At 38.2% G+C, this 26,570-nt stretch overlaps 1 protein-coding gene across 1 annotated transcript in view; it reads right to left on the bottom strand.

The window, feature by feature from the left end:
• LOC121673266 (glutamate receptor ionotropic, delta-2-like) overlaps positions 1–26,570 on the bottom strand; it is a 212,061-nt gene that overhangs the window by 107,473 nt on the left and 78,018 nt on the right. The window contains exons 5-6 of the mRNA XM_042046431.1: positions 25,096–25,293; positions 17,887–18,199 (exon numbers count right to left, since the gene is read on the bottom strand). Coding sequence (XP_041902365.1) covers positions 17,887–18,199; positions 25,096–25,293 — 511 coding nt within the window. The remainder of the gene's footprint in view (positions 1–17,886; positions 18,200–25,095; positions 25,294–26,570) is intronic.

Raw genomic sequence — 26,570 nt, 5'->3', positions numbered from 1 at the left:
TTTGGTATATAAACACTGAAATCCTTTGCCTTTTGAGAATTCCAGAACTGAAAGATAAAATCTGTTAGACCTACACAGCTGGAAATGAGTTTTCTTTTATTTCCAAGATGCCTTGTAATCGCCTGAAATAAGAATCTACTGATCACATTGGGAGATATTATTTCAGTCTAAGGATTATCAAAGGTGAACACTAACTTCAACATCTGAAGACTTGGGTTTCTCTGCTGCACAAATTTTAAATTACTTTTAATAGAGCATTTCTACTTTACAACAATTTTTGCGGTGTCTTTGGAATACTTAATTTAAAAATGATTTCTTAATAAAATGAAAAGAGCAAACAATTATATTAATTTATCAGAAAAGGCTGTTTGTCCTTTTAACTTTCAGGTGCCAATCCCTGTAGATAATCTTCATACTTAATTGAAATGGGTAGTGTGATTGACAAGAAGCCAATAATCTTTTGGGCATCCTTGCATTTTCATTTTTCAGCTTAAAACTCTTAAATTCTCACATTTTTGAATTGAAATTAGATGTCAGAAGAGAGAGGACCATTGAAACTCACACACCTGCCTTCTGGTTCAAGGGAGGATGCTGTGCATCAAGTGAACACGAAAGTCACTACAGATGCCTCAGCCACAGCATTCCCTACTGTCCATACAGCTTTCCCATATGTCTGTAAGGTTGTCCCCACTATTCACTATTACTTTTTCCTTTTCCACCCCTTGTTAAAAACAGACTTTAAAACCCATGAACGCTGGTTAGGCCAAGCGCTTTTATTTCATCTAGCTGTTTGTGAAGCCTTGTTCCTAATTCAGAGTTGTACCTTGTATATCAGCAGTCAATAAATGAAGCTTGAGGACAAAACTTGTATCCAAGTACATGTACAATAAACACATACCAAAATAATTCCTCACTCCTCTAACAATCCTTCCACTGAGGCTTCTTAAACCATCATTTCTAAAGCAGGGCTGACACCACAACTGCACAGGTGCAGGACTTTTAAGCAGTACAGGTAGGGTACTCCACCTTTCCCAGAGGAAGAAAAAAAGAAACAAAAATCAAAGGACATCTTTTACTGCCATGGTATAATTTCTTTGGCATCTCTTAGGAGACTTAATGCGATACAGTCTTGTTCCATTGCACTGTTTGCTAAGACACTTCCTGCACCATGACAGTTCACCTTAAGAAACCTCTTCACTCTCCCCAATTTTGTTCCTGGGGACAAAACCTTCTGAAGTTTTCTTTCGGTCCCAATCCACATTTTCTCAGCGTAGAAGAGTGCCAAGTCACTCAGGAGAGCAACAATCACTGGTTTTCCCTTAACATTACCATGACAGAGAGCTACAGACCTAAAAGATACTACTACCCTTGACTTTAAATTAGTGTGCAGGAGGGACAGACATGCAAACCTCCCTGAGCTCTGCTTTCCAAGGTCTAGGATGAGTTTTGGGTGCGTTGACATCTTTATGGGTGACAACATAGTCAAGTTACAAGAGGCTACACACAGGACACACAGTACAAAGGATATACTACCTGCACATCACCTATGTTGTGGCTACAGCTCCCAGTATAATGCATCTGACACATGATGTGTGCTAAAATCACTTAAAAAAATCTGATCTGCCTTTAAAATTTTCAGATTGTATGTGCAGGAAGGGAAAGATATTTTCCAGGGTAAACTGGACTAGAAAAATCAATCTTATTGGGAGTTTTCTGAAAAAGTTGAATTACTGTAGAAGTCGCAGTGAAAGAAATTACTTTTAGTCCTCCCACTCTCATCTAATGCAGCTCTGCTTCATCAGTCCTAGACCATTTTAATGCTGGCCTACTTCAGATGACAGGGTTAGACTGCAACTTATCTTATAAATTTCTGTTTATTCCCATTTCTTTCCAAGTGCTTCAAGCTAAATAGAAGGCAGGAAAAAGAATGCATTGTCTTGACAATGCAAACAATATAATGCATAATTATGACAGACCTAAATATCAGGAAAAACCCAACTTAGAAGATAAAATGTGACACTCTACAATTACCATACAAATTTGTACATAAAAAAATTTATTTTCCCTCATTAGCAGTCAGTTTAAAGGTTTCTTCACATCAAAAATCACAAAAGAGGAGTACAGGCAAGAAGGAGGGATGAAATCACAGGACAAATGGGCAAAATAGGGAAAATGAGGATCTCAGCCTAGAGAGATCTTGGTATTTTATAATTCTGGACTAAATTTGAAGAATTCAAAATGCATAGGCTCTTTTTCCAAACATCTTGTTCTCAGGGATTTGTCGATTGTTTGCCTGAAGAAAAACCGCAGTGAGCTGAATTTCTGTGTAAGGAGTTTTCTAGATAATTTAAAGAAACATGAAAAATATGTTAATTGTGACTCTTTTGTGGAGGAACTGTAATACTATCAAAATTGAAAGCAAGAATCTCAACTGTGCTTTGAAAAAGAAGGTGAAGAAATAATAGTGTGGGTTATCTGGGGACAGATTTTGATTTTTCTTACAAAAATTCTATCCACATTCAGTGAATTATTGGCCTTTGGTAAGAAAGCACAAAGGACTGGGAGTTGGCTGCAATTTAGCCTTTAGCCTGTTAGAACAGTCACATCAATTATGCTGTGCCTCTGCAATTTCCATAAATAAAGAAATGTAGATGTCTGTTGCAAACAGTTTAGATCAATGTATTTCTTCTGTTTTCTTTGTGAAAGGGACATTAATAGAGAGTGGGTGTAAGGGAAGTAGTTTGTATTAACACAGAGGAAAAGGCATTTTATATTTCCGTTTTTTTTTTCCCCATGAGAAACAAAACCTAAAGTTTGACTGAGCTCTGCGATCTTTGCAAAACTCTGCAAAGCAGAGCTATTCAAAGGCAGAATCTTTCAGGGCACTAGCTATTGCTATTGTTCTGTTAAAAACTTTCTTGATAATATAAAATCTAAATCTCTCCTGTTTTCAATTGGAAATGTTCAATTCAGTATAGGACAAAAAATATTTTACAGTCAATGAAGCCTACACCTATTTCTACCAGCTGTGAAGTAAATGCAGCTTGGAACTTGTCGGGAAATCTCTCATCATGAATTTTTCTTCCTTTATTTTCTTTTTTTTCATCCATACATCTCCATTCTTCCTCGAACTTTGCATGTATTCCTTTCCATAACATCTAAGCTGGCATGCCACAACCTGAGCTTGTAATATTTCATTTTGTGCTAAGTAAACACCCATTGACCACAGCTGGCACGATGAATTATTCTACAGGAGAATACAACCCCTTGAACTGGTAATGCCTTCCAAATAAGCTTGTAAATCAGGGGCTGAATTCCCTATCCTTGCAAATATTGGCAGATTGCAGGGGTTTGGGAGTGGAGAAGGAACTGATCATGAGGCAGGGCTGGCAGCCAGGTCTTACAAGGTGTGGAGAAGTTCGAGAGCCAGCTATAGTTTTTACTCACCACACCACCTGCTCCTCCTGTAGCATTTGGTTTTATCAAAATGTAGTGATTTATAAAAAAAAAAAAAAAAAAAAAAAATCAAAAGAGACATTCAGATATTTTGTTTCACACATGAAACGTTTCTTCAGGTCTTTACTTCCTAAAGAGAGAGCACTGCATCTACATGTTAATACTATACTGTGAAAATACTTCAAATATATTAGGAACTGTTCTTTGAGTTTTTGGAAGTAGTAGGATTGGAAGGGAACCAATTTTTTTATAATCACTAAAGTGATTATAAAAGTTTCCATCAAATCCCAATGATAACTGCTTTTTCAAATAAAATAAAGTCATGTGTAGACTTTTTAAGTGGTTATATGTTTTGAAATTGTTAAACGTCTGTTTATATTTGTTAAGTCTCATCTTGTTACATCCATATAGTAAGATGGAAGAAAAACTTGCACTGAAGTTTCAGCTTGGTCTTTAGGTTTACAATAGATTTTTTTGGTCATCTTTTTAAAACCTGCCCAATGTTCTAAGACTCAAATCAGCAAACAGAAATCTTGGAAGCTGCACAGCAAACTCTCTTAAATGTTTGGGCGAAATTTGTTTGAATTTGCTGATTTGAAACTGTCTGATGTTAGTAGCTACCATTTAACCTCTACAACACAGAAAGTATTTAATTTGCTATTTTCACAAGCACAGAAGAGAAATATTTATTGTCTTTCTGGCATAATGATTTTGAGTGGTGTCACCTTCACCTAATGCACCAATATCATTAAGGTTTCTATACCTCCTAACAAAGTTTTCAGCACCCTCCTTCCTGTTGTTCTCAGCTCTGCCTCACCTCTGTGTACACTTTCTCCCCATGTAATTTTTTCTCTGAAGTTTGTAGAATTTAACACTTTGGTGCAATCAATGTTCCTTTTCCTTTCAATATGCTCTACATATGCATTCCAGATGCTTCAGCGTGGGCAGCTGGAGGCTTGAAACATCCATCACTCAGCCGGACTACCCCTGTTACACCTCACACTTTCCCTTATGTGTTACGGATATGCATTATGGGAGCCAACCATCCTCCACTCCAGTGTGATTTGGTGGCCTGCAGCAGACACTGTCTCCCATCTCATTTTGTGCTCCAGTCATTAGCACACAGTCACAGAAAAAAACCCAAAATCAGTTCTTTCCAAGTTCTCAGCTTCTGAAATACCTAAGGCTATTTTGGCACCTTCTTCCCCATTTGCCAACCTTGTCCATCTGACTTTACTTCCAAGTGTTCCTACAAGATTTCAGAAACATCATGAAGACCAATTCTGTATTTCTGAGTCTAACTGTTCTTGTTTATTATTCAGATTTCTCCTGCTGGTCTATAGGCTGTTAAAGAATGTGTTCACTTTGTCTTTTGGTGCTCTGATTAATTTTTTTTGCCCTTTAATGTCTTATTTCTGAACTAAACAATCACTTACTCTTACCATTTGTTGTTAGTGTAATGATCCCCTGACTAATCTCATTACTTTTTCTCCCTGGAAGATTGTTTTCTTTCAGCTGGGTGGGAAGCACTGCCCTCACTCCACTCCCAGAAGGGAAGCAATGATGCACAAAAGAAAGCTTTCCTCATTTATTTCTCCCCTTTATGTGACAGGGTGAAAATCTTAGACTATCATTCCTCTCCTTCAGGCTTATTTCAAATCACTCCTAGTTATCTGAAATCTGTGAAGGAGTTTGAGAAGCTGCATCTTATACATGCTTAAAGATCCTTATCAACAGCTCTGGAAGCCAGCTAACCTGAGGGTATATGCAAAACCTTGTGCAGGCAGATCTAGGCTTCCCCCAGCCTCCTACCAAGGAGGGCAGGCATGAGCCAGCTCCAATCTGAAAGAGAGATTACCATGCTACCTTGTCACCCTCTGTTACTGCCCACCAGTAATCACCTCCAAGTTACATTTCATATCTTGAAAACTCCCTCTGAAAATCCTCCATTTGCTACTGCTGTGTATCCCTTTGGATGTGCCTTTGGCATTTGACTCACATACTAAGGCTCATTGCTCAGCTCTGTTTTCTCATTAATAAAAAGAGATTACCCATGCTGAGATTTCAGATGCTGGGACTAATCAAGTCACAAAGCCCTCATCAAGTTACATCCCAGAGAACCCATCTCATAAATCTGGTCAGAGGGCCTTGACATAGGACCTGATGGACAAATAGAAATATCCAAAAGCTTGATCAAAGGCCTGCTCACAAGCTACTTTGCTTGAAGTACAGGTTCTTCAGTCTTGTTTTTTGCAAATATTCTCTCCAAAGCTAGAAAATCCTCTAGCATCAAGAAAAGGGCCAGTGCTACCCAGTGCAAAGCACTTCAGCCTACTACAGCATTGCTCACCACTGGGCTAGTAACCTACAGTCTTTGTAAGTTCGAGACTCTGCTATACCTGTTATCAAATTATTTTTTGATCAGTCTTCAAATACCCAGCCTGCCTAACTTGATCTTAGTGTCTACTGCAACTGCTTCATTCTAGTGACAGAGGGCTAATCATTTGGCCACCAGGCTCCCTTGGAAAATTCTGCCAAGATACAGGAGGAATTGTCAGACGTCCTTGAGTAAAATTTTGTTTGAAAATTAATCTATTTGCAGCAGTCTGTCAGACGCACCACTTCACTACATGCTTCCCTTTCCTCCCTGGGTGTAATTTATATACAACAGTAGTTAGAGGCACTACAAAGATGAAAAATAATTTGTGACAAGAGCACTCCTAAGGGCAAACCAAGGAGGGCATCCAGAGACAACACACCTGTAGGTAAAAGGGAGTTGTAACAATAAAGGTCAGCTTTAACTCTGTCTTAACCCTCAGGTACTGAACACACTTCTTTTATAATGTTCACCATTTCCACTAAGCTGTGACTAGATAGTGCAGGATTCAGCCTCAGAATAATCTAGATAGAACTGTGCTCTATCTGCTGCTACTTTATAAAGCTGCTGTGTCCTTAAAGTTGTAAAACTATTCCATAAACTAAACTCTGTTCCTCCTAAAAAAATTGTCAGGTTTGCAGAGAAGAAAGCAGAGAATGAAAACAGAGAAAATTTATTTTATAGGAGAAGCAATAGCAAGTCAAAACCAAAATCTAATGGACTTTCTTTAAGGCTATTTTAAACAGAAATTCAAGCCTCTATCGGAAAGGAGAGCAGTACAATGACAAAAATTTCAACTGACTTTTTCAGTCAGAAATTTTTAGATAAAACCCAAACATTTAAATATATATTGAAAATATAAAAAAGGGTCTAATAACTACATTCCAGTAGAATGGGATCTAATGTGATAATAAAAAGTTTAAACTCTTTTCAGCTGAGCTGATTCCAATTTTCTGCATCACTAGCAATGATAATGTTACACAAACAGTGTTCAATCATTAAATTAATTCCCATTAAATCAATGGCCTTAAAGGCCAAACAGGCTTTTAATAATTACCTGATTAAAGTGATGTTAGCATAACATATTAGTTATAGTATATTTATAATTCCCTTCACAACAATAAATTGTTTCTTTCCACCCATCTTATTGAAAGGGTGGCAATAATGCAAGAATTGGGAAGGGAAACATATCGTGTCAACCATTTAATAAATGCCTGCAGTCTAGCTTCTCCTGGCGTCTGTGATGCTTCAATAACATACATTAATCAGTTTTTCATTCCTATTATGTAGTATTTACGGGATGAATCTTCAAGATCTATAGGAATTAATTCCTGGCTTTTAGGCCTAGACCCAAGGTTAATGACATTTCAGATATTAGCAATTTTGCGGTGGTCAGATTCTGTCTTTCTGGGAATTAGCAAAATGTATTTTCAATTAAAAATCAAAGTTCATGAGAGATAAAAGAAAATGCTACAAACATTAGTGTGCATCAATATAATGCAAATACCTAGTAGTGACTTGTGCAACATAATCAGAGAGAGAGGGGATGAGTAGCCTGTACAGTGTTTCCAAAAGCTCTGGAAAATGTATCACAAAGTATATTTTGTTTTTCTCTCCTGCTGCCATTACAAAAGAGGAGCAATGACTGCAGCTAAAATGAAAATGTAGGCACCTACTGGGATTTGCTGAAGTTACTGGGAGCCCTTAGAAGAATAATTACTAGTCTTATACTACAAGCTGGAAATTTGAAAGTGCATCCTTTGATATCTGTAACTATGACCACATTGGAACTGTGAGGCTTGCTGTCAACCTCTCATCAATCTGCTAGACAAAATATACTGTATTAATGCTGCTGAAATGCACTGGTTTATTAGAAGACTTGGCAGGGTTTCAAATTTAATTTTGGGGTTACCAAATACAGTACCATCCAATTACATAATCATAAATAATTGTGCAATAAGCATAGCAATTTTACCAACTGCTCTTTGCAAAAAAAAAAAAAAATTCTCTGACCAGATACTTCTTTGTTTCTACTTTTGACACAAAAGGCAATAGTTTTACAGAATATAATTATTAATATACACACATGGAGACAAACAAAGACTAGAGCTCAATGTGCATTTGCAAGAAACACAGGGAGCTTCTGGGGATCCTCTTCAGGAGCACTGTGATGTGATGTGTGCTTTTAGGATTGCACTTGATTGCATGCCTGTGTAGAGGTGCTATTTGCAGCCACTGGGAATGCATCAAAGTGATATATGCTTGCTAATATTTTAGAGGATATTGGCACTGGATCTTAAAAAATAACCTTGCATACTGGCAGCATTTAGATCAGATTTCAAGAGATGCTGAGACCCAGACTCTCAATTACTAATGGTTGGATTCAAATGCTGCGAAGCCTCAAAGCAATCAGCCACAATTATCATCTCTGGTACATCTTCATAAGTGGCTAAGAAGATAATGTATGTGTTACTGGGACATTCAGTTTACTTAGTGTGGCCTTTCCATAGGCTACTGACAGGGTTGTGCCTAGCACCTTCAGGGACAGCAGAAAGAACTGTGCACAGTGGACTGAAAGCAGACCATCTGTATGTAAAATTAACATTAAGCTAAGCAACGTCATTTATGAGGTAATAAAGTGTGGCTTTAGTGGAGAGCCTGTCAGAGAGGACATTATAAATATGAGGGAGAGAGTCCCCTTTGGCTGAAACTGAACAACTGTGAGCCAAGAGAAACACAAAACAATGCAGTGTGACCATAAGTACAAACCCTTATTCCAGTAAAGCCTCCACATCTTTTGACAAGGAGTTTTCCCCATAATCTTTTTACCTCTATATAATTCTGTGACTCAAGATTTTAGGGGGTGAAAGGAATTTAAAAAAGGATTACACACTAAAAATTATGCTTTTGCTTGAATTTTAAAAGTTATGACCTGTTTTATAAATCTGTTCTTCCAAGATTTCCAAGCATCCATCAGGACAGAGTGAACCCTGACTACTTCAGAGGCAAGAGAATCACAGGCATCTCGGATACCTTAGTTCACTTCTCGTGTCACTAATTCTAGTTATCCTTTAATTTTCAGAATGCTTCTCTGCAATGAACTCCTAACCTTATAGAGTTCAATCATTACCAGTGCAGGAGCTCTAACTATGTTCCTAAATAACACATTTTAAAATTCGAACTAAAATTCCACTTCAGGTGCGTCCTGTAATGTTGTTATCAAAGTGATCTCTAAAATTCAGATGACCTAATGTAGTATTATGACTGTGAACAGAGGACAGAATGAATCCCTCATCCTTTTAATTATCAGAGAAAAATGCTATAATGTCATTTATTGATGAAAATCACTAATACAAATGCTTTTGTTTGAAAGCTGAATAACCTGGTTTTCACTGCAAATCAGCTATCACCCTGCTTAAGATCACAACTCAGGGTGTTCAGAAGTGTAAAGAGACTTCAAAGGTGACTTTACAGGATAGCAAGGATTTTCCTCTTTGGGGATATAGAAATAAAAGAAGCCATTGTAAGAAGGAGGTAAATGCTTATAGCTAAAAATATTCTATTAGCAAGTATATCTGGGCATGAACAACGAACACCCCACTCAACAGATTTATTATCACTGTTCCTTAACAGCCTGTTTGCAGATGACTTTCTTTCCCCTTTATTGCTACCTTTACTCTGTCTTAGTGTGGGGGAAGAAGAGTCTTCAGTCAAAACTGTGTTCCTTCACGTCCCTTTTGCCTGGTAGGTGAGGTATCACACATTTTTAACCCAGCCCCATCTCAATAACTTCAAAAACACTGAAAAGGTAAAGTCCTACTTTAAGATCTCTCCCTCCACTATTGATAGTGGAGGAATATAAATTAAGCAGCAGGAGACTCCTACACCAGGATGCTGCCATGATGAAGGTAACCTCCTTAATTTCCATGCTGGGAGGCTGACTAAAAAAAATTACAAACACCCCCCCCCCTTTTACCGTATTTGCTGACACTGGTCTTTCATCTCAACAATCAGTGAAATGAACAGGTTAGTTTAAAAAAAATCATTTGGTAGCATTTTTTGTTTCCTTTCTTTATTAATTTTGGTCTACTCATTTTATAAACACTTTAATATTACTAGAGGTTCGAGGAAAAATCCCTCAGCTGCTGAAGAAGGGAGACTTTCCTGCCAGCAGCTTGAAAACCTCTTTGCTACTCCTGTCTTTACAGCTTTCAAACAATTTTCCTGGCACCTACCCACCAGTTGATGTTGTGAAGTGGATCTGCATGGGTGGATGCAGCTATGGCACAGCTGTTGCAGAGGAGGGGCTCCTCACACGGCTGAAAAGCAACAGAAAACTACCACAGGCTCCCTCTAAAACCCATGTTTATCTGGTGCCTTGGATGTCCTCAGCTGAAAAAGGCTGATCAGTTTGTGGATGAAGCTGCTGTCAACCCAAGCAGATGGGAAATATTTTTAATAAAGCTAAAACTCATTTCTCACTTCCTCTCTACCTTAAACACCTGAAGCTGTCAATTTAAGTGTAAATTCCTGTGTAGGAATATCAAATAGCAGGACAAGACTTGCCTCTTCAGCTTCTAAACATCTTTGAAGATAAAACTGGGGGTTATATTACTCCTCCATGCAAGAAACACTCAGTTCCTGACTAAATTGTTCTTCCTCATTTCCCCAATTAAATGCATATTATACACAGGTGAACCCTGAAAAGTCAAAACTGATTACCTAATCTGAATCTAACTTATCAATTCTTTACCCAATTACAGCATATAGTCATATGAGAAATTATAACAAAGAAACTGTTCTGAGTAAAATATTCACCTTAGGATGTTTTTGGAAGGAACACAGAATGATGGACAGATGCCATGACCTCCAATTCTACTTTCCTTTTGCCGCGTTTGGTCTTGTTCAGCATTTATACTATAGCCAGTCAGACATTGCCTTCTCACAGTCAATCAAAGCTAGTCCTAGGCAATTAAGGTAGTTTTTGGGCTTTCACACTGCCATTCATTCTCCTCTTCTGAAGTGGTATATCAGACACAAAATCTCTAAATATACTGCCTCACGTACCCAGTGCTATTACTCAAGCAACCACGTGCAGACAAGATGTAGAAATGCGTTATTTAAGATGCCTCTGAGAACTGCCTGAATCTTAACTTCAAATTAGGGGAAAATCCAAGCATATCCCCTAGTAGTTTCACGCTAGTGGTATCACATTGCTGCAAACAAATGCCCACACTACTGAACTGTTTATTTGGAGCACAGTTATTCCTTGGAATTACCATTTCAAGAAGAGACAACCAAATAAACCTCTGAGGGGACATAAAGCTACATCCAAGGCTTACAAAAGCGTACTGTGTACATGACAACAACTCTCAGTGCATGCTGTCAGTTCCATTGGTTTCCAAATTCATACAGGATGCAATTGCCAAAATGTACTCATTTTTTGACACTTTCAAGAGGGCTGGCCAAACCACTGAGATGTGCAAAAAGAGCTTGGGTACCACAGGGCGGCAGTCCCCATTTCAGAGAGATGGCTTTATGAAGGTAAATATATTTACTGATACACTAGCCTAGATTTAATACAATAGCTTGAGGATTTAGGGGCTTCTATCTTGAGGATTTAAGGTGGAACTATCATGTCACAAATAAACTTCTTGGTGTATGAAGTTTGTTTCCTAACATGTTCAATATCTGACTTACCATTTTCCCAGCTCAGTGCTGAGCATTTTAGGCTCAGCAAGTCTGTTCCCCTTGCTACATGAATATGTCAAGACTGGCATTAGTTTGAAGAGCAATTAAAATTGTTAATTAATGAGACTGCCATTTAACTTCTGCCTTCCATCAGAAGATATAAAACATACTTTTATGAAGGAGGATGGGTAATATCTCCATTTTACAACTAAGAACTGATATCTAAGATATTAAATAAAGTTTCTGTGGTCAGCCAGCAGATCAGGTGAAGAAACCAAATTAGGAACTAGGTCCCAGTCTTAAAGCCTTTATACTGGATCATTTTTGTATTTCTAAACATACCCTCCCCCCCCCCCAAAAAAAAATCAAATAAATCAGGTTTCACCACTAAATATCACATGTGAAGATATAATTAATTTCTAACACAACTTTTCCAGAATGATTCTAGAGTTTTCCTCTGAATATTAAATATTTGATTGTTGTACAGTTAATTAAGAGAAAATGTCACTAAGCAAGAATGTTGCTACAGCATAATGGTTTCCTGCTGATAGGGATATGCCGAGAGTGAGATAAGCAAGATGGAGTAATTTATTAAGCAACAGCAGACTCCAGGCAGTGCATTTCAGGAGGATTATATCACACCTTGGGTGGTAATAAAAGGAAGAAGATGAGAATTCTGAGCAGCTTTAACCATCTGAGAAGTATTATAATGACTTTGAAGTGCCAAAGCTTGGAGGCTGTTTTATTGCTCTTGTGAAATGTAATTTACACAAGGCAAACAGTAAGATTTGCTCATTTACCAGGTATTATCAACATAATTGGCCATTACTGACACCACTGATGACCAATCAAAACATCCAGTTCTGACCAGCATTTTAAACAAATATGAGGGGATAAAAAAATGGCCCACCAGTGGTGCTTTTACATCATCCATTTCATAACTTTGCTAAGTTAAGCAAGTGTAATAAGATCTCTGAAGAAAATTATATTTTTGCAGGTAATACTTCAAGCGCTCATTATCCTATGGTCAAATTCTATTTATAAAACGATAATGAATGTTTGCTTTGTTGCAATCACTAAGAAGTGATTAAATCTTGAATGATTCAGCCATTTAAAAGATATTTTCCATTATAGCAGAAAAACCCCAAATAAAACCCCAGACAAAACAGAGCCTTGCATCTTTACCTGCATAATCTAAAATCCTGCCAAGCCAGCTCAGAAATACCTTCTCTTATACAAAAATTCAAAGCAAAATGAGCAGAATGTGATAAGATAGAGACAAAGTCTTTTATGGTGTCTTTCACATCAAATACAAAACATTGTCATTTTCTCTAACTTCATTATTTTGTCAACATTCAGTTGAATTCTGTTATACTAAGTTAGCTCATCACTGTCTTCTGAAGCTAAATTTCAGAGGCTGCCTTCAAAACAAAATCCCCTAAATCATTCCTCTGCAAGTCCTTGGTAAAAAATTATGCACCATTTCACCAGTCTCAAAAACTGATCTATTATACCAAAAGGGTTGGGAATAACTCCAGACCTTGAACTTCTGTTTTTTAAATCATTGATTTTCTCCAGTACTGGTGAGAGCAGAGTGGTCTCTAGAGTGTGTTGTAACAAGGGCCCCGAATAGGAAGCTAATAGAAAACCTTCAGGAGATTAAACTAGGTTCTCAGCAAGTAAAAAAAGTCATCAGACTATTGCAGCAACTTGATTTAGTTGATCTGGATGAAGATTTTAGTAAAGTTTCTTGAACCCCCAAATTTCTTCTCTGAGAGTTCCTGTGGCAGATTCCCAATATTGGCAAATTCTAGTACGGGCAAAGTTTGAGGGAGCAGCAACGACACCATGGCTCAAAAGAAGGAAAACCTTGGTTGTATAGAGTAGCACAAAAGCTGAGCAAAGAGTACATAATATGTCATTATTCATATATCACTAAGACTCTTTGAAGTAGAAAGGGACCTTGTCAAACACACCCTGCCCAAGCAGGGCTGCCTAGAGCCAGTTATCTGTCCAATTGACAAAGGGTAATATCCAAAAGAAGCAAAATACAGAGCTTTAGTTGTGGATACAAAAATGCTGCTAGCAAGGATTTTCTTGCTATTTTCTAAGTCCATGAGAGACTTTCTCACAGAGAGGTAGCAGAGTTATGTAAACAACCAAACACCTGCAACCTTGAGAAGCCTTGTTTATGGTACAGTAGAAAAATATTTTGACAATGGATCTTTTAGGATTTTAGCCAATCACCCCCAAGGTGTGGCTGATCCTTTGTCCAATTAGACTATGAAGAAAAAAGTCTATAAAAGAGTTTGTAAAATAATTAAATAAATCAATCTTGCTGCACAATTCCTGCCTGCTGGATCTTCTCTCCTCCTCCTCCCTATGGCTGCGGGACATGGTGATATACCCTAGGACATTTTAATATTTAGTCACTTAGTTTTCTAGGATGACCAAAAGGAAAAGAACAAATTCAGAAGCCATGACACTAAATTTCAAGGCAACTGCAATCTTCCACAGTCTGAATCTAAAAATTTGCTTCATCTTTAGAAGAACAGACATTTCAGAGATAACAGATATTGTCTTAACTACTCATGCCTGAATTCTGACTTCAGAGTCAGAAACATTTGCTTTTAATATAGTCCACAGCAGCATCACCATGATCACCTAAAAGTCTCTGCCCTCCTAGTGGTCACAGATTCAGTGGGTATATTGGGTAGGAAGCCAAAGCATTTCAGTGCTCTGCCTGCCTGTTTTTTGTTTGTTTTCTTAATAATGAAGGGATTGAGTACAGGATAAAACCCCCACTTTGTAGTTTATACACTTTTATATTAATTGGGCCTCCCCAGTTACATTACAGCCTTATCCTCATGTATCTCAAACATTAGAAAAGAAAAAAAAAGTATATTATTTTGACTGATCTCTATAATGAATGAACATCAAATAAAAAGGGAAACTTAAAATATACCTACCTCTATATTACCCATCTAAAAATGGTGCCCAGAGCCGTCACTAAAATATGGAGGGAAGAAATTGAAAGCCAAGTTCAAAACCTAAGTTTAAGTGATACAAGTAGCTGTGACATTAAGTTTCAGTCTACCTTTAAGGAAGCAACTAAAAATACTCAAATTTTGTAACTGAATATGACAGTAATTATAGACCTGCCTTAAAAACCACTGGATTGATCTGTGTTGACTTTTGTCTATAGACAATGACACAGTATTTTGGTGTTTCAAAAATTGCAAAAGGTTAAAACTCTTTAACAGCATTTAAACAAGACATCAGAGTCAAGGCTGAACAAAAATAAAAAGGGACACCGTGAACTAAAGCTACTTGCTTAAATCTGCCGAGTTTTTAACTATTTCAGAAGAAATGAGCTCTTAGTTTCAATCATAATAGGTTATGAATTCCCTTAAAGAATGCCTTGTATTTTTTTGCACCAGAGGGCTCTTTTGTCTTCAGAGCTGTGGCAGGTCTGGAGCCAGTCTCCATGCCTGCAAATTTTTCCTCTGTCTAGAGGAGCGAAAGAGAAGATGATGCCACAAATCACTTGCTAGCCCCAAAGGATCCAGAACTATCAAAGCACAAGCAATCCTCGGTTCATGCAGCTTTGCTTCTGTCAGCACAGGACATAAAAGCATCTTTGGCTCCATGTTTTGATAACAGAAATGAGTACCTTGTCATGCTTTAAATCGCTGCTGAAAGACTTCTTTAGTGAACCTGACAGTATTTGAAATGCTGCTGCACTTAAGGTCTGCCAATCACAATTAACAGCAACAGATTTACTATTCCAAAACAAATAAGACCTGCCATTTTTCTGCTGAATGAAGAGCTGATGAATGAAAACAGAGGCAAAATTACCACAATAGCCAGTTACCCTGACAATGAAAATGATTTTCATTCCTCTGTATTCACAAGGATTAGTAAACAATAACGCTTCAGCTAATATTGTTTTTGCTATATTCAAATTGAACGTGAAATACAGGCTGACATTATAAATGCATCTCTTTTGCACTGAATTTCTGAGTTCTTCTGAGTCTTTATGTTTACTTCAGTCTGTAAGTGTCATGTATTTTGGCATCAACCCTTGTCAATGTGTTTCATTTTTCCTTCTAGCTAATTCAGGACAGTTCTGCTTGTTCTTTGTTCTTTGAAGGAGACATGTGTCTATAGCTTTCCCTTACTCAGTAGGAGCCAAGTGAGTATTTTATATTGTTCTGGTGAATTCTATAGAGTTTTGTTGAGAATCCACATGGTAGAGCGGTAAGGTGTCTCTTCTCTCTGTAAATAATTCCTCCCACCTTCCAAATTTTGTGAATTTCTTTTTCTGAAGTCGCACAACAGTTTTGTTGCCCCCAGATGCTTTGTACCACCAGCAGGTTTTACTGAGTTGCACCTCACATCCCTCTTACCATACGGAATGGATGCAGATCTGCTCAAATAAGTTCCTTTTCTTTCCTTTTTTTTTTTTTTTTTTTTTTTTGGTCACTGTTGAATTCTGTTATTTTTGTCGCCTGGTCCCACTTCTTTTCATCTAACTTCTTCCTCAACTTCATGTTGAATTCAAGGCTTCTCTCTGAGCCCTCCTTAAGCACTCATTTTCACTGACTGGTCAAAAAATCCTTTTCTTTTTGGGCTAACTGAGCATCTATTGAAGGGCTCCCTTTTGGTCCACTCTGGATCTATGAGTTAGGAAATTTCAGGAAACCAGGCAACACAGGCTTCCTTGGGTAAACCATGAGGCAAACAATTCAGGTTAACAATTTTTCAGACTGAAGTGTGTTAAACTAGCTGTGCCGCCTTTGAACCTTTGCTGGGCAGTCTCCTAGAAAGCTTTTAGGGACTCATGTTGAGAGTACAGCAGGGATGCTCAGACTAATAAACCTGTGTAGAATGACTCACATTCATGCAGTAAGGAAACTAATTCACAAGTTCTAACCTAACAGGAGGACAGATGTAATGATTCTCATTCTGTAACAGACCAACTGCTCTCACACAGCTGGATTCCCTAAACAGTTACACTGGGGATGTTTTAGATAGAAGGCTTTATAACCCCACCTATACATATTCAAAAAACTTCCATAGGTCTCAGCTACTCTGAAGTCTTTGGTGTTATTAAAAACAACAAAAAAAAAGAAAATCACAAAACCCCTGAAACAATCTCTTCAGGTCTTCCTCAGCTGGTCATTACTGCTCAATGCAAATGATAATTTTAAAAGTAATGTCTCTATGCTCATGTGTTTAAAATCACCCCTCTTGTGGAAACTTAAAATATAATTTCTTCTTTTTTTGGATAGTGACATTAATTTAGCTTTTTTTACCCTTCTAGGAGCTTCATACTTGATTTTTATGGATACCTTTAGCTTTTGTGGGTGTCATCTGATTGTTTCGAAACAAGAATAATGTAATGCTAAATAACATGTTGCCAGTGTTATGTAAATATGACCCCTTTACCTACAGCGTTCCATCCAAATTCAGGTTAAAACACAAGGAACTGTCTGTGAGTTTGGGGCTGTAGTGGCCATGGCTCTTTGTAGAGCAGATGTTCTATGAAATTAAAACAGGTGTACCTGCAGTGCCAGCAGTGACTGAGGAACAATTACATGGATAAGCAAGAAGGTGTTCATTCTGTTTTGCTGTCGAGTGTTATTATCTAAACCCCCTTTTGCTCTTATATTAAGCTGTATTTTCTTATTCCACTTTGCACTACAACCCCAACTTGTAGACCAGAATCCTAAGTACTATATACCAGCCAAGATCTGCAGTCCCTGATGTCTTTAGGATGCATGATTAAAACTCTGCCAGAAGAGTAAGGTTGTGAAGGACTTGGGAAAATAAGCAGAAGTGGGGAACAGCCTGGGCTACACCAGATGCTAGAGGGGATTGAGAAAGCAATCAGGAAGGCCAGAGAAGCTTGAATCTAAACATTATATAGGAAAATTGAGATAAATCAGAAGAGGGAGGAAAGACTATCAGACACAGTAAGATCGTTCAGCACTGCTGACTAGTCTAAACTTAGTCCAAAATCCAAATCCCAGCATTCTCTGCCTATGTAAGAACATAACACTTGTTAATGTTGAATAATTCTCCAGCAAATGATGAGCAATACTCTTTTTTAGTCAGAGCAAAATCACTTTTCTGTAATAACAAAAAAACAAATCACAAGCTAGCATGTAGTGCTCCGAACTTCTCACGGTTCTCACATAGGGCAGCCAGATATCTAGGAAATCTTTTAGCACAAGGCTTTCCAATCCTCCCAGCTCTTGTGGGCTGTGGGAGGGAGGCAGGGAAGAGGAAGGTCTCTACAGCAATGGGGAGGACATACAGATTTTCTCTCAGAGGCAGAGCCTCCCTCTGTCTCTTACCTTGTTGCACAAAGGATCCATAGACAAACCACATGGAGTTGTAGAGAGTTGTAGACGTCATGGACCCCATCTGAAGGCGTGGGGGGTTGAGCCAGTTCAAGAGGTAGACCAGGAGCCCGACTAAGAGCACTGTGCCAGCAATGCAGGCCCACAGGGAGAGGTCAAACGGGGCCAGGCAGGCAAACATGTCCACTGTCTTCTCTGCCTTGCGCAGCAGCACGCCCACCGAGTAGTCCATGTAACGTGTTGTGAAGTCCACCACATTTTCCCTGTCCGGGGTGATGGTTAGGGCAGAGATCCCTATGTCAGCTCGCTGAGGAGAGGGGGAGAAAACAATGTGCATAAGTAGGAGCTAACAAAAAGATCTTTGTTCCTCTGTCATTTATAGCAGCTAAGCTTAGGGAGAATCAGATGCCAGGACCAAGGTCTTCAGCATCATATATGTGAGCACAGAAAGGTGACAAGGTAGATATAACATGTGTCTTAGTTTCTGCAAGCAAACCTCACTTGGTGGACTCTGGCTACTTTATTTTTTACAGGTACAATTAGAACTTCAGTGAAAACAAGAAAGGTTATTTAAAGTGGACACATGAATACCATTTTAAAAAGCACAAATACTGAGCAATAAGACTGTGAATTCTAGATGTTTTAATATGACAAAAGAGTACTTAAAATATTTAAACTTCTACTACCTTGATTTAATCCATTTTTGTTCTGCCTAGAGCAGTGTGGGGTCCTTTGGAAGAGGGTGAGGAGAGCAAAAAAACTTGAAAGTACTGAGTCATTTTATTAATTCTTGAATTTCCTTCTTGCCCAAAGAAGGCAGAGATTCCTAGTTCCTTAGATATGTGATTTGAAATATTGAGTGGGAAGGTATGGCAGCTGAAGCTGATTAGAAAATTTTGTAAATCAACTAGACTCTTTTAATACGATGTGCAGAACACTCTGCGGCCCATGGTACAAACATACTCCTAACCACAGTCCTCTTAAGACTTCAGCTTAAATGACGTTACTTTAACTTTATATTGATTGTTCACTGGCTTGAGAAAGTGGCAGAGCCTAGCTGGAAGCCTGATGATTTGGACAAAAAAGGGTTTGAAAATATTGATTTTCTTAAAAGCTGTGAATTAGAGCTTCAGCTTTAATTTGTGTGTTAAATTCCCTGGTGTCGTAAGTGAAGCTGTGTTGATGAGCACAGCTGAAACCATGGCTTCACGAATTCACTTCAGGTCCCTTCCTACCAAATTCTTGTGAGTGATGATTCAACTGCCCTTGGCCCATGGGCAGCAACAAACTCAGTCAGTAATTAGAATTGCCTATGGAAATGTTCAGGTTATCTGAGTCTCTCTATCCTCTCATCATATAACTTCTGTTTAACAAGTGACTCAAGTGATTCACAGCATCTGCTGACAGTCAAGTCCTAGCTCCAATGAGAAGGATGCAAACCAGCCAGCACCTGAACTGTTTTCCACAACTGTGAACATAAATATGTTTTAGAAAGAATTTACAAATATAAAAGTCCAATAGTTGTCAAACAGGAAATTACAATTAGATTTAATGAATAGCATAGGTTTGGGGCTTTTTCCCTGAATGTATATCAAAAAGCAAAATAGGAATTTAGGGGTAAAGGAGGACATGTGAAAAAAAAAGTCCTAGACTCAGCCTCTGCTCATTAAATTAGCTGGGTTATTAGTTATCAGCATATTACTAAAATACTTCCCTACCCTACTAGATCATTGAGTTTCTCATTCAAGTTGCATTGTTGTAAGATGTTGAAAGATTTTCTACTGAAAAACGGCATACACCAGTATAGATACTTTTACCAAATAATAGTTGACTGTATGACTAATAGAATTTTTTTCTGTTTTCCCCTCCTTTTTACAGGAATTTTTTTTTCCATTAAATACATTGAAGACCATTAAAGGAAAAAACCAGACCACATGGAATTTATGGATATACTACTTCTAATTTGCGTCTCTGGGAAGCAGGCTCTCTGCATTCCCCAGAATTATGGTTCCACTCCAGTTATCAACCAACTATGACAGTGAACAATATTGTGTTAATGGAAATGTCACATTTCCTTTGTTGCACTGCAGCAACAATAGTGATATAGTTGTGTCTTGGTACTTTATACGCTACATATTTAATTAAGACTTTGAGGTGACCTAATTGCAGCCTTCCTGTGCCTGAAGGAAGCCTACAAGAAAGATGGAGAGAGACTTTTTTTACAATGGCCTAGAGTGACAGGATGGGGGGAAATGTAAACTGAAAGAGAGTAGGTTTAGACTGGATCTTAGAAATTCTTTACTGTGAGGGTGGTAAGACACTGCCACAGGCTGTCCAGAGAAGCTGTGGATGCCCCATCCCTGGAAGTGTTCAAGGAAGAACTCTGAGCAACCTGATCTAGTGAAAGATGTCCTGCCCATGGCAGCGGGGTTGGAATTAAATGATCTTTAAGCCATTCTGTGATTCTATATGTCTTTACTTCCTGAGAGGTAGCAAAGTGAAAAAGAGAAAGGAGAGATACAAATCCTGACTTCTTAGCACTCTGATGTTCAGCTTTCAAAACAAACAAACAAAAAGCTACACTGAAATATGACAACTCATATTCTTAAACTTACTAAATTGGATCATAAACACCAGTTTCCCAGAAAACTACACTTTTAGCACAAAATCAAGCTTAAGCTTCACTTGATACTTGATTTACTGATAGTGAGCATTCTTGATTACATATAGACTCTGTCATCTTGTTTCAAAACTGGAAGATGAAAAAAATTAAATGCTCATCATTAACATGTCAGATTGGATCAGAGAAGATATCAGTTTGAAGAAGTAAAGGTTCACTTAGTGCTTTTGAGATAGGAAGGCAAATGCATGCAATTATGTCAATATTTAGATATAAAGCTGCCAATATGAATTATAAACATGTATAGCTCTCCACGCACTAAGTTTTTGCAGTGCCAAAATCAAACAAGCATCATATGTCTTACACGTTTCTCATGAATGAAACTGTGACTCCTGAAACAGATTGAAAAAAACAGCAGAGGGCATTATTTCGCTCTCTGTCACCTGGACAGGAATTTATATTTATCTTCCTTAGCAGCAGTTCTCCTGAGGCCATTGTAGAGCAACATAACCAGAATGAGAAAATCCAGAAGAAATGACCAAATGGGTCTGATAGCATTGCTACTGGTGTCACAGAACCAGCTTATCAGCAAAGCCTAGAAATCCCTGAAATGTCCCTAAGCTACTACTGTAGCAAGCACATCTCATACACATGGAAAGCAATCTTCTGATGATTCCTGTGGTTCATGATCAAATACAGGGAAAATAAATGAACCTATTCTAAACTGGTCCTGTGAGGCCCTTCATTTTATCCACTTTCAATGTTAAATCAAGTTTCAACATATGCTAGAAGTGATAAAATGCAGTCCCACAATACACAGTTATTAACACGGACATGCAAAAACCAATCAGAGAGATATTTTTACTCAAGTTAACACACATAGATCCAAATAATTCTCCTTTTACTCAGCTATTGTTTTTTCTTCTCACTTCATCCTTCCTGTATGATTTCTTCCTTCTTATGCTACCCATCTTGGGAAGGTGCAATAAAAAAAGAGCCTCATAAGAGGTTTCTACTTGATTTGCAGTTTCCCTTAGGAATGATTAAGCATGTATTTTCCCTTTTCTGATGGGCTTAAGTGGAATCAGGCTGTTTTCCCTATGCTATTTGCTTCCTCATGGCTCCTCATTGGAAAAAAAGTCCTTGCAATCAAGGTAGCACGTCGAGATGTGAAAAGCAATGCTTGATGGATGTGAATATCACCAGAAAGCCCACTCATGCTGGAAAGCCTACTGTGCTCTCCCGGAAGTGGCATTAGCCACTTTTCTTGTCTGTCACACAGGCTTATCCCTCAGGCAATCTGGATAGAGGGCAACTAAAGGAATCACTGTGAGAAGACACAGATAATTAACAGCAAGAGAGATTTGTGGTAAAGCACTGCTCCCTTGAGATGGCTTTAGCCTCTCCATGAAGGGCTGCTGAACTAATCCTGTTTGCAAGATGAAGCTCTACAAGATGCAGTGAGAGCCCTCGTCATTCTTCAGGAGAGGGACAAGAGCACCACGTGTTTCTCTCAAAGAGCATTTACTCTCTGAAGACCACCTAGTTCAGATGTTTAGGAAACAGAAAGCTTTGTATGGCATGTTTACATTCAGGTTATTTTGACTAGAAAACATGCATAGACCAAATGTGTACCTAATATAGGTCTTGACAGTCAAAGGAGGGGAGGCTTGAATCAGTTTCCAAGTTCAAATTAAAGACCACTTACTATGTGCTGCTGATTCCAGCTCCTATTTTAGCAGCCAACAGAAACCTTGTCTTCAAAGCTGGAACAGAGTGAACTTGGCTCAGGGTCATGTCTGCAAAGCCAGCTGTGGGCCCAGGGCATGTACTTGGAACAGCTGGGTTCCTGCCCTGCTATCCAACTCCAGCAGGGCTGCTGCAAACAAGATCAGCCTGGGACTGCTCTCCCTGATACCAGGACCTGCACCAGTGACTGCTGCACACTGAAGATGGTTAATGCAAGCAGTGAATATTGATCTTGAACACAGAAATCATGTGGTTGCCGCAGCAACTGCTATTTCATATGGCACATCTTCTGTGGTGGCCACAGACACCCTTCTCAATGAGATGCTCTCTACAACTACCTGGAAGGAGGCTGTAGCAAGGGAGGGATCCATCTTCTTAGTAACAAGCAATAGGACAAGAGGGAATGGCCTCAAGTTGTGCCAGGAGATGTTGGGAGAACTTCACTCACTGAAAAGTTGGCCTAGCATTGGAACAGGCTGCCCAGAGAAGTGGTTGAGTCACTCCCCTTGGAGGGATTTAAAAGACAAGTAGATGTGGCACTTTGGGACATGGTTTAGTGATTGACTTGGCAGTACTGGTTTAGCAGTTGGACTTGATGATCTTAAAGGTCTTTTCCAAGCTGAACAGTTGTATGATTCTGTGCACTCAAAAAGAGAAGGCAGCTATTTTCCATTACCCTTGAGTGAGACTTGTCTCTTGCAGAACTCATTCCTGGCTGACACACTAACAGGCAAAGAGTACTCCCACTGTTCCTGGAATTCCTCCACTTGTTGGCCAGACTATCACGTAAAACTTGGTTGGGAAAACAAGGAAATGCTATGTTTCAAACACGTTAGGCCTTTAATTTAAAACTATTCTCTGCTCCTCTACCTCCCCTTATAAAGTTGCCAAGCGGATGGAAATTTTGGGTCTGGGAGCAGAACTCAGTTCACAGTAAATAAGAAAGCAGTCTTTAAGAACAGCTTGCACTTGGTAAGGGGTAGATAGACGCTGGCTGCTCGCCCAGCAGTTCTTTTGCCTTGAGAGGGACAGAGAATGGGAGAGAAGGACACAGTGAACCTTTACTGCTAATTAATTATATAGGGGTAAGGAAGATGAAAAATTATACAGTGCCACAGTATAGGGAAAACATGGGTTTTGAATTCCAAATGCAGTTCCATTAACTCTTCATGCACTGTAATGGAACAGAAAGATTTCATGTCCACAAAGGCTCATTTACAGCAAAATCAGACTGATAAATCTGTTGCACTCGAGACATCAATTTACAGATCTAGGGGGTTACCACCTTCAAAGAGCTATTCTTTGAATCCCTGCCTGCCAAGGGGACAAGAATACTATACATGTTTTTCCTTTGAGCCATTTCAGTTGTTATGAGTTCTGCCTTACGAATCATTCATTGCCAATAAATAGAAAACATTCCAGGCCCACTTCCATTTCCAGACCATCTAGGACTGAGACCCCTCCAGTCTGTGTAAGACAGTGGCCTGATGAGTACTGTAGAGAGTAGGGTGTAGCATAATATCAGATTTAGAGGCAGAAAGAATGGTTAAAAAGAAATCAGTGGGCCATTGTGGTGCTACATCTCAAAATTAGATGAGGGATTTTCAGTTGCCAAGGTTTAGAAGATGACAGAAAATCTACTTCTTTAGCTGTGTCCAGCTTACCATTTGTGAATACACAATTCCACCTTCCAGCTTCATAAAGACATAGGGAGATGGCAAAGGAAGTTTATTATTACAGTGTAGCTGTATGAAAGTTGTTATGGGTACAGAATGAGTAGCTGGTTTTTTTCCTTTCCAACAGGCTGCCGGCGTAGGAAGGCAGAATAGGTTAAACCTATCAGTAATTTTAACCCATGGAGGATAATACTTACTTTTTTTTAAAAAAAAATATTTTCTTTTTCTTTATTACAAGTCTTAGGTCCTGTATCTGACTGTGATTCTCCTTTCTGTTTGCTGTGCTTGTGAATTAAATTCCACATGCAGATTTGGAAAAACACTTCTATAGACAATGTCTATGTTATTTACATGAATATCTGCTCCAGTTCTTTAAGGAAGCACAACAAATGTAGGTCTCAATAACTGTAAAAGCTGCCTTCACATGTTAATTATGAGCAAATAAAATACATATATTCATGGTACAACTGAGGCACCAGCAGAATAGAGCCAGCCTAGTCTTCTCTCTCTGTTTGCAGGGAGAAACTGCAAACAAGTAAGATGAGAGGAGTGGGCAAAAAAAAGAAAAGGAAAATATTGCATATGCATTTGGTTCAATTTATTTATTATATAATATTGAACAATTAATGTCAAATTAAGTAGACTAAATGGATTATTAATTACAGAATAAATATTACTCTTGATTCATACATCTACATAATGTATCATTATATATCAATAAAACATTTTCTGTTGATTATATACTTCACGTATTCATCACGCCAACATTTTTCTAAGTGCTATACGTTATTTATGTAATGTATCACTAATTACTGCAACACCAATTTTTCCTCTTTTGAACAGCCTCTTCAACTCATTTGTGTCAGGTATTGCCAAACTAATTAGGATAATGCACATCCCATTATTTGACCGCATTTAGATTTTACTTTGGGTGGAAAAAAAGAGATTGCCTTGCCTCTTAAACAGTTACTAGCAAGTGTTATTTCCAGCTTTTTTTGGTACTGCCCAATGGACGTTATCAAGGTCTGGCAACACGCAAGAAAAGAAGTGCTATCAATTACTCATAAAAAAAGGTTACTGGCTGATGCAAACAGAACATACCACATATTCCTTAACTGTATCACACAGCTTTAATCAGTAAATTATTAATGACCTTACCTTAAACACCAGTTCTCCTATCAGGCCGTTCCATGACCCATCATCCTGAGGACTCCCATACTTGTGATCTGGTGCTACATAAATTTCGTATTTAAAGCCGAGGTAAGTGGCCAAGGCTTCCAACACGTCTATTGAGAAGCCCTGATACTTCTTTGGTTTCCCCAGAACATTTTCAGACACCATGACAAAGGGCTCTTCCTAAAAAAACAACAAAGGAGGAATCTGTTAATAAAGCAATTATATGCCACGTTTGGGTGCTGGAGGCTTTTTAAACAAAAGGAGGGACTATTCAAATATTACTTATACAAAACTTTTCTAAAATACATAGTTAGCAGTGCCCCTTACATTCTGTGAAATGCTATTTTTTGTTGGATTTCCTTCAACAGAGAAATTTTATTCTCTATTACATATTTCAGAAGTAGATCTTCTGCTGTAACATTTCAACTGAAATGCTTTTTAGTAATGCCTGCTGACCACACTTATGGTCAGCAGGACAGACATATACTCAGTGTCTGGCCATAAATATGGAGGATTCAACAGAACTGCCATTTTCCACTAGCTGGGCAAACATTGTACCTAATGCAACCACTAATTCATGTTGTAAGGAAAGAAAAACATGGCAAAACTGAAACATGTATTGCTCTTGTCCTTCTACTGAACCCTGAATATAGGTCAGCTAAATTTAAATAGTTCTATCCGAAGAAATTCCATTTGATTAGTTTAGGGACTATCAATTATAGGACTTAAGGCTGTTTATAAGAATGATTCATGACTATTCATCTAAAACTTGACCATCATAAAGGATACAAATAGATATCAAAAGCTGATACTGAAAGTTCAGATCTCCAAAAAACGTTTTTCTTCTTACTTTTCCAAAGACTTGTAATAGTTTTCTCTATTCTGTTATTCTTTCTGTTGTGCGATTTCTACACATTCCCCTTCACTTTTTATTTAAATGACACACAAAGAGAGATCATATATCTAAGAGCAAACAATGTATATTTGCCATAGATGGATTTCACTTGTGCTTGTTCTTTATTTTCTCTGAAAACACCTGCCTGATCTAAGTAGAGCAAAATATTAAATCATCCCAAAAAGCATGGAGGCACTGTAACACTTAGGTAATTTTTAAAATATGCTACATGTCATCCTTTTAATTCATTACATGGCAATTTAATTTCATATGAGGTTAACAGAAACACCTTTTCTGAGGTGCAAAAAAGTTAGTTCTGACTTGTCATGGCTTGGCCAGGACAAGCACATGAAACCACTCCCTGACCACTTTGTCCTGGTCTGCAAAACCCACAAATATATCGAAGAAAACAGAATTGATTTTTTGCAGTATTTGTGGCCCAAACTTTCATTGTTTCTCCAGTGGAATTCTTGGTAGTGTTTAAAATATTTCTTTATTACTCTACTACTTATATGTGCAAATTACTTTAAAGCCAAAGCATTTTCACAATTTTTTCATTAAG

Source organism: Corvus kubaryi, unplaced genomic scaffold (assembly GCF_017639235.1).
Source record: "Corvus kubaryi isolate FWS band 111438036 unplaced genomic scaffold, C.kubaryi_AGA036_p1.0 65304, whole genome shotgun sequence".
NCBI lineage: Eukaryota > Metazoa > Chordata > Aves > Passeriformes > Corvidae > Corvus > Corvus kubaryi.
The sequence above is the reverse complement of the archived record's forward strand: the minus strand, read 5'-3'. Positions and strand labels throughout refer to the sequence as shown.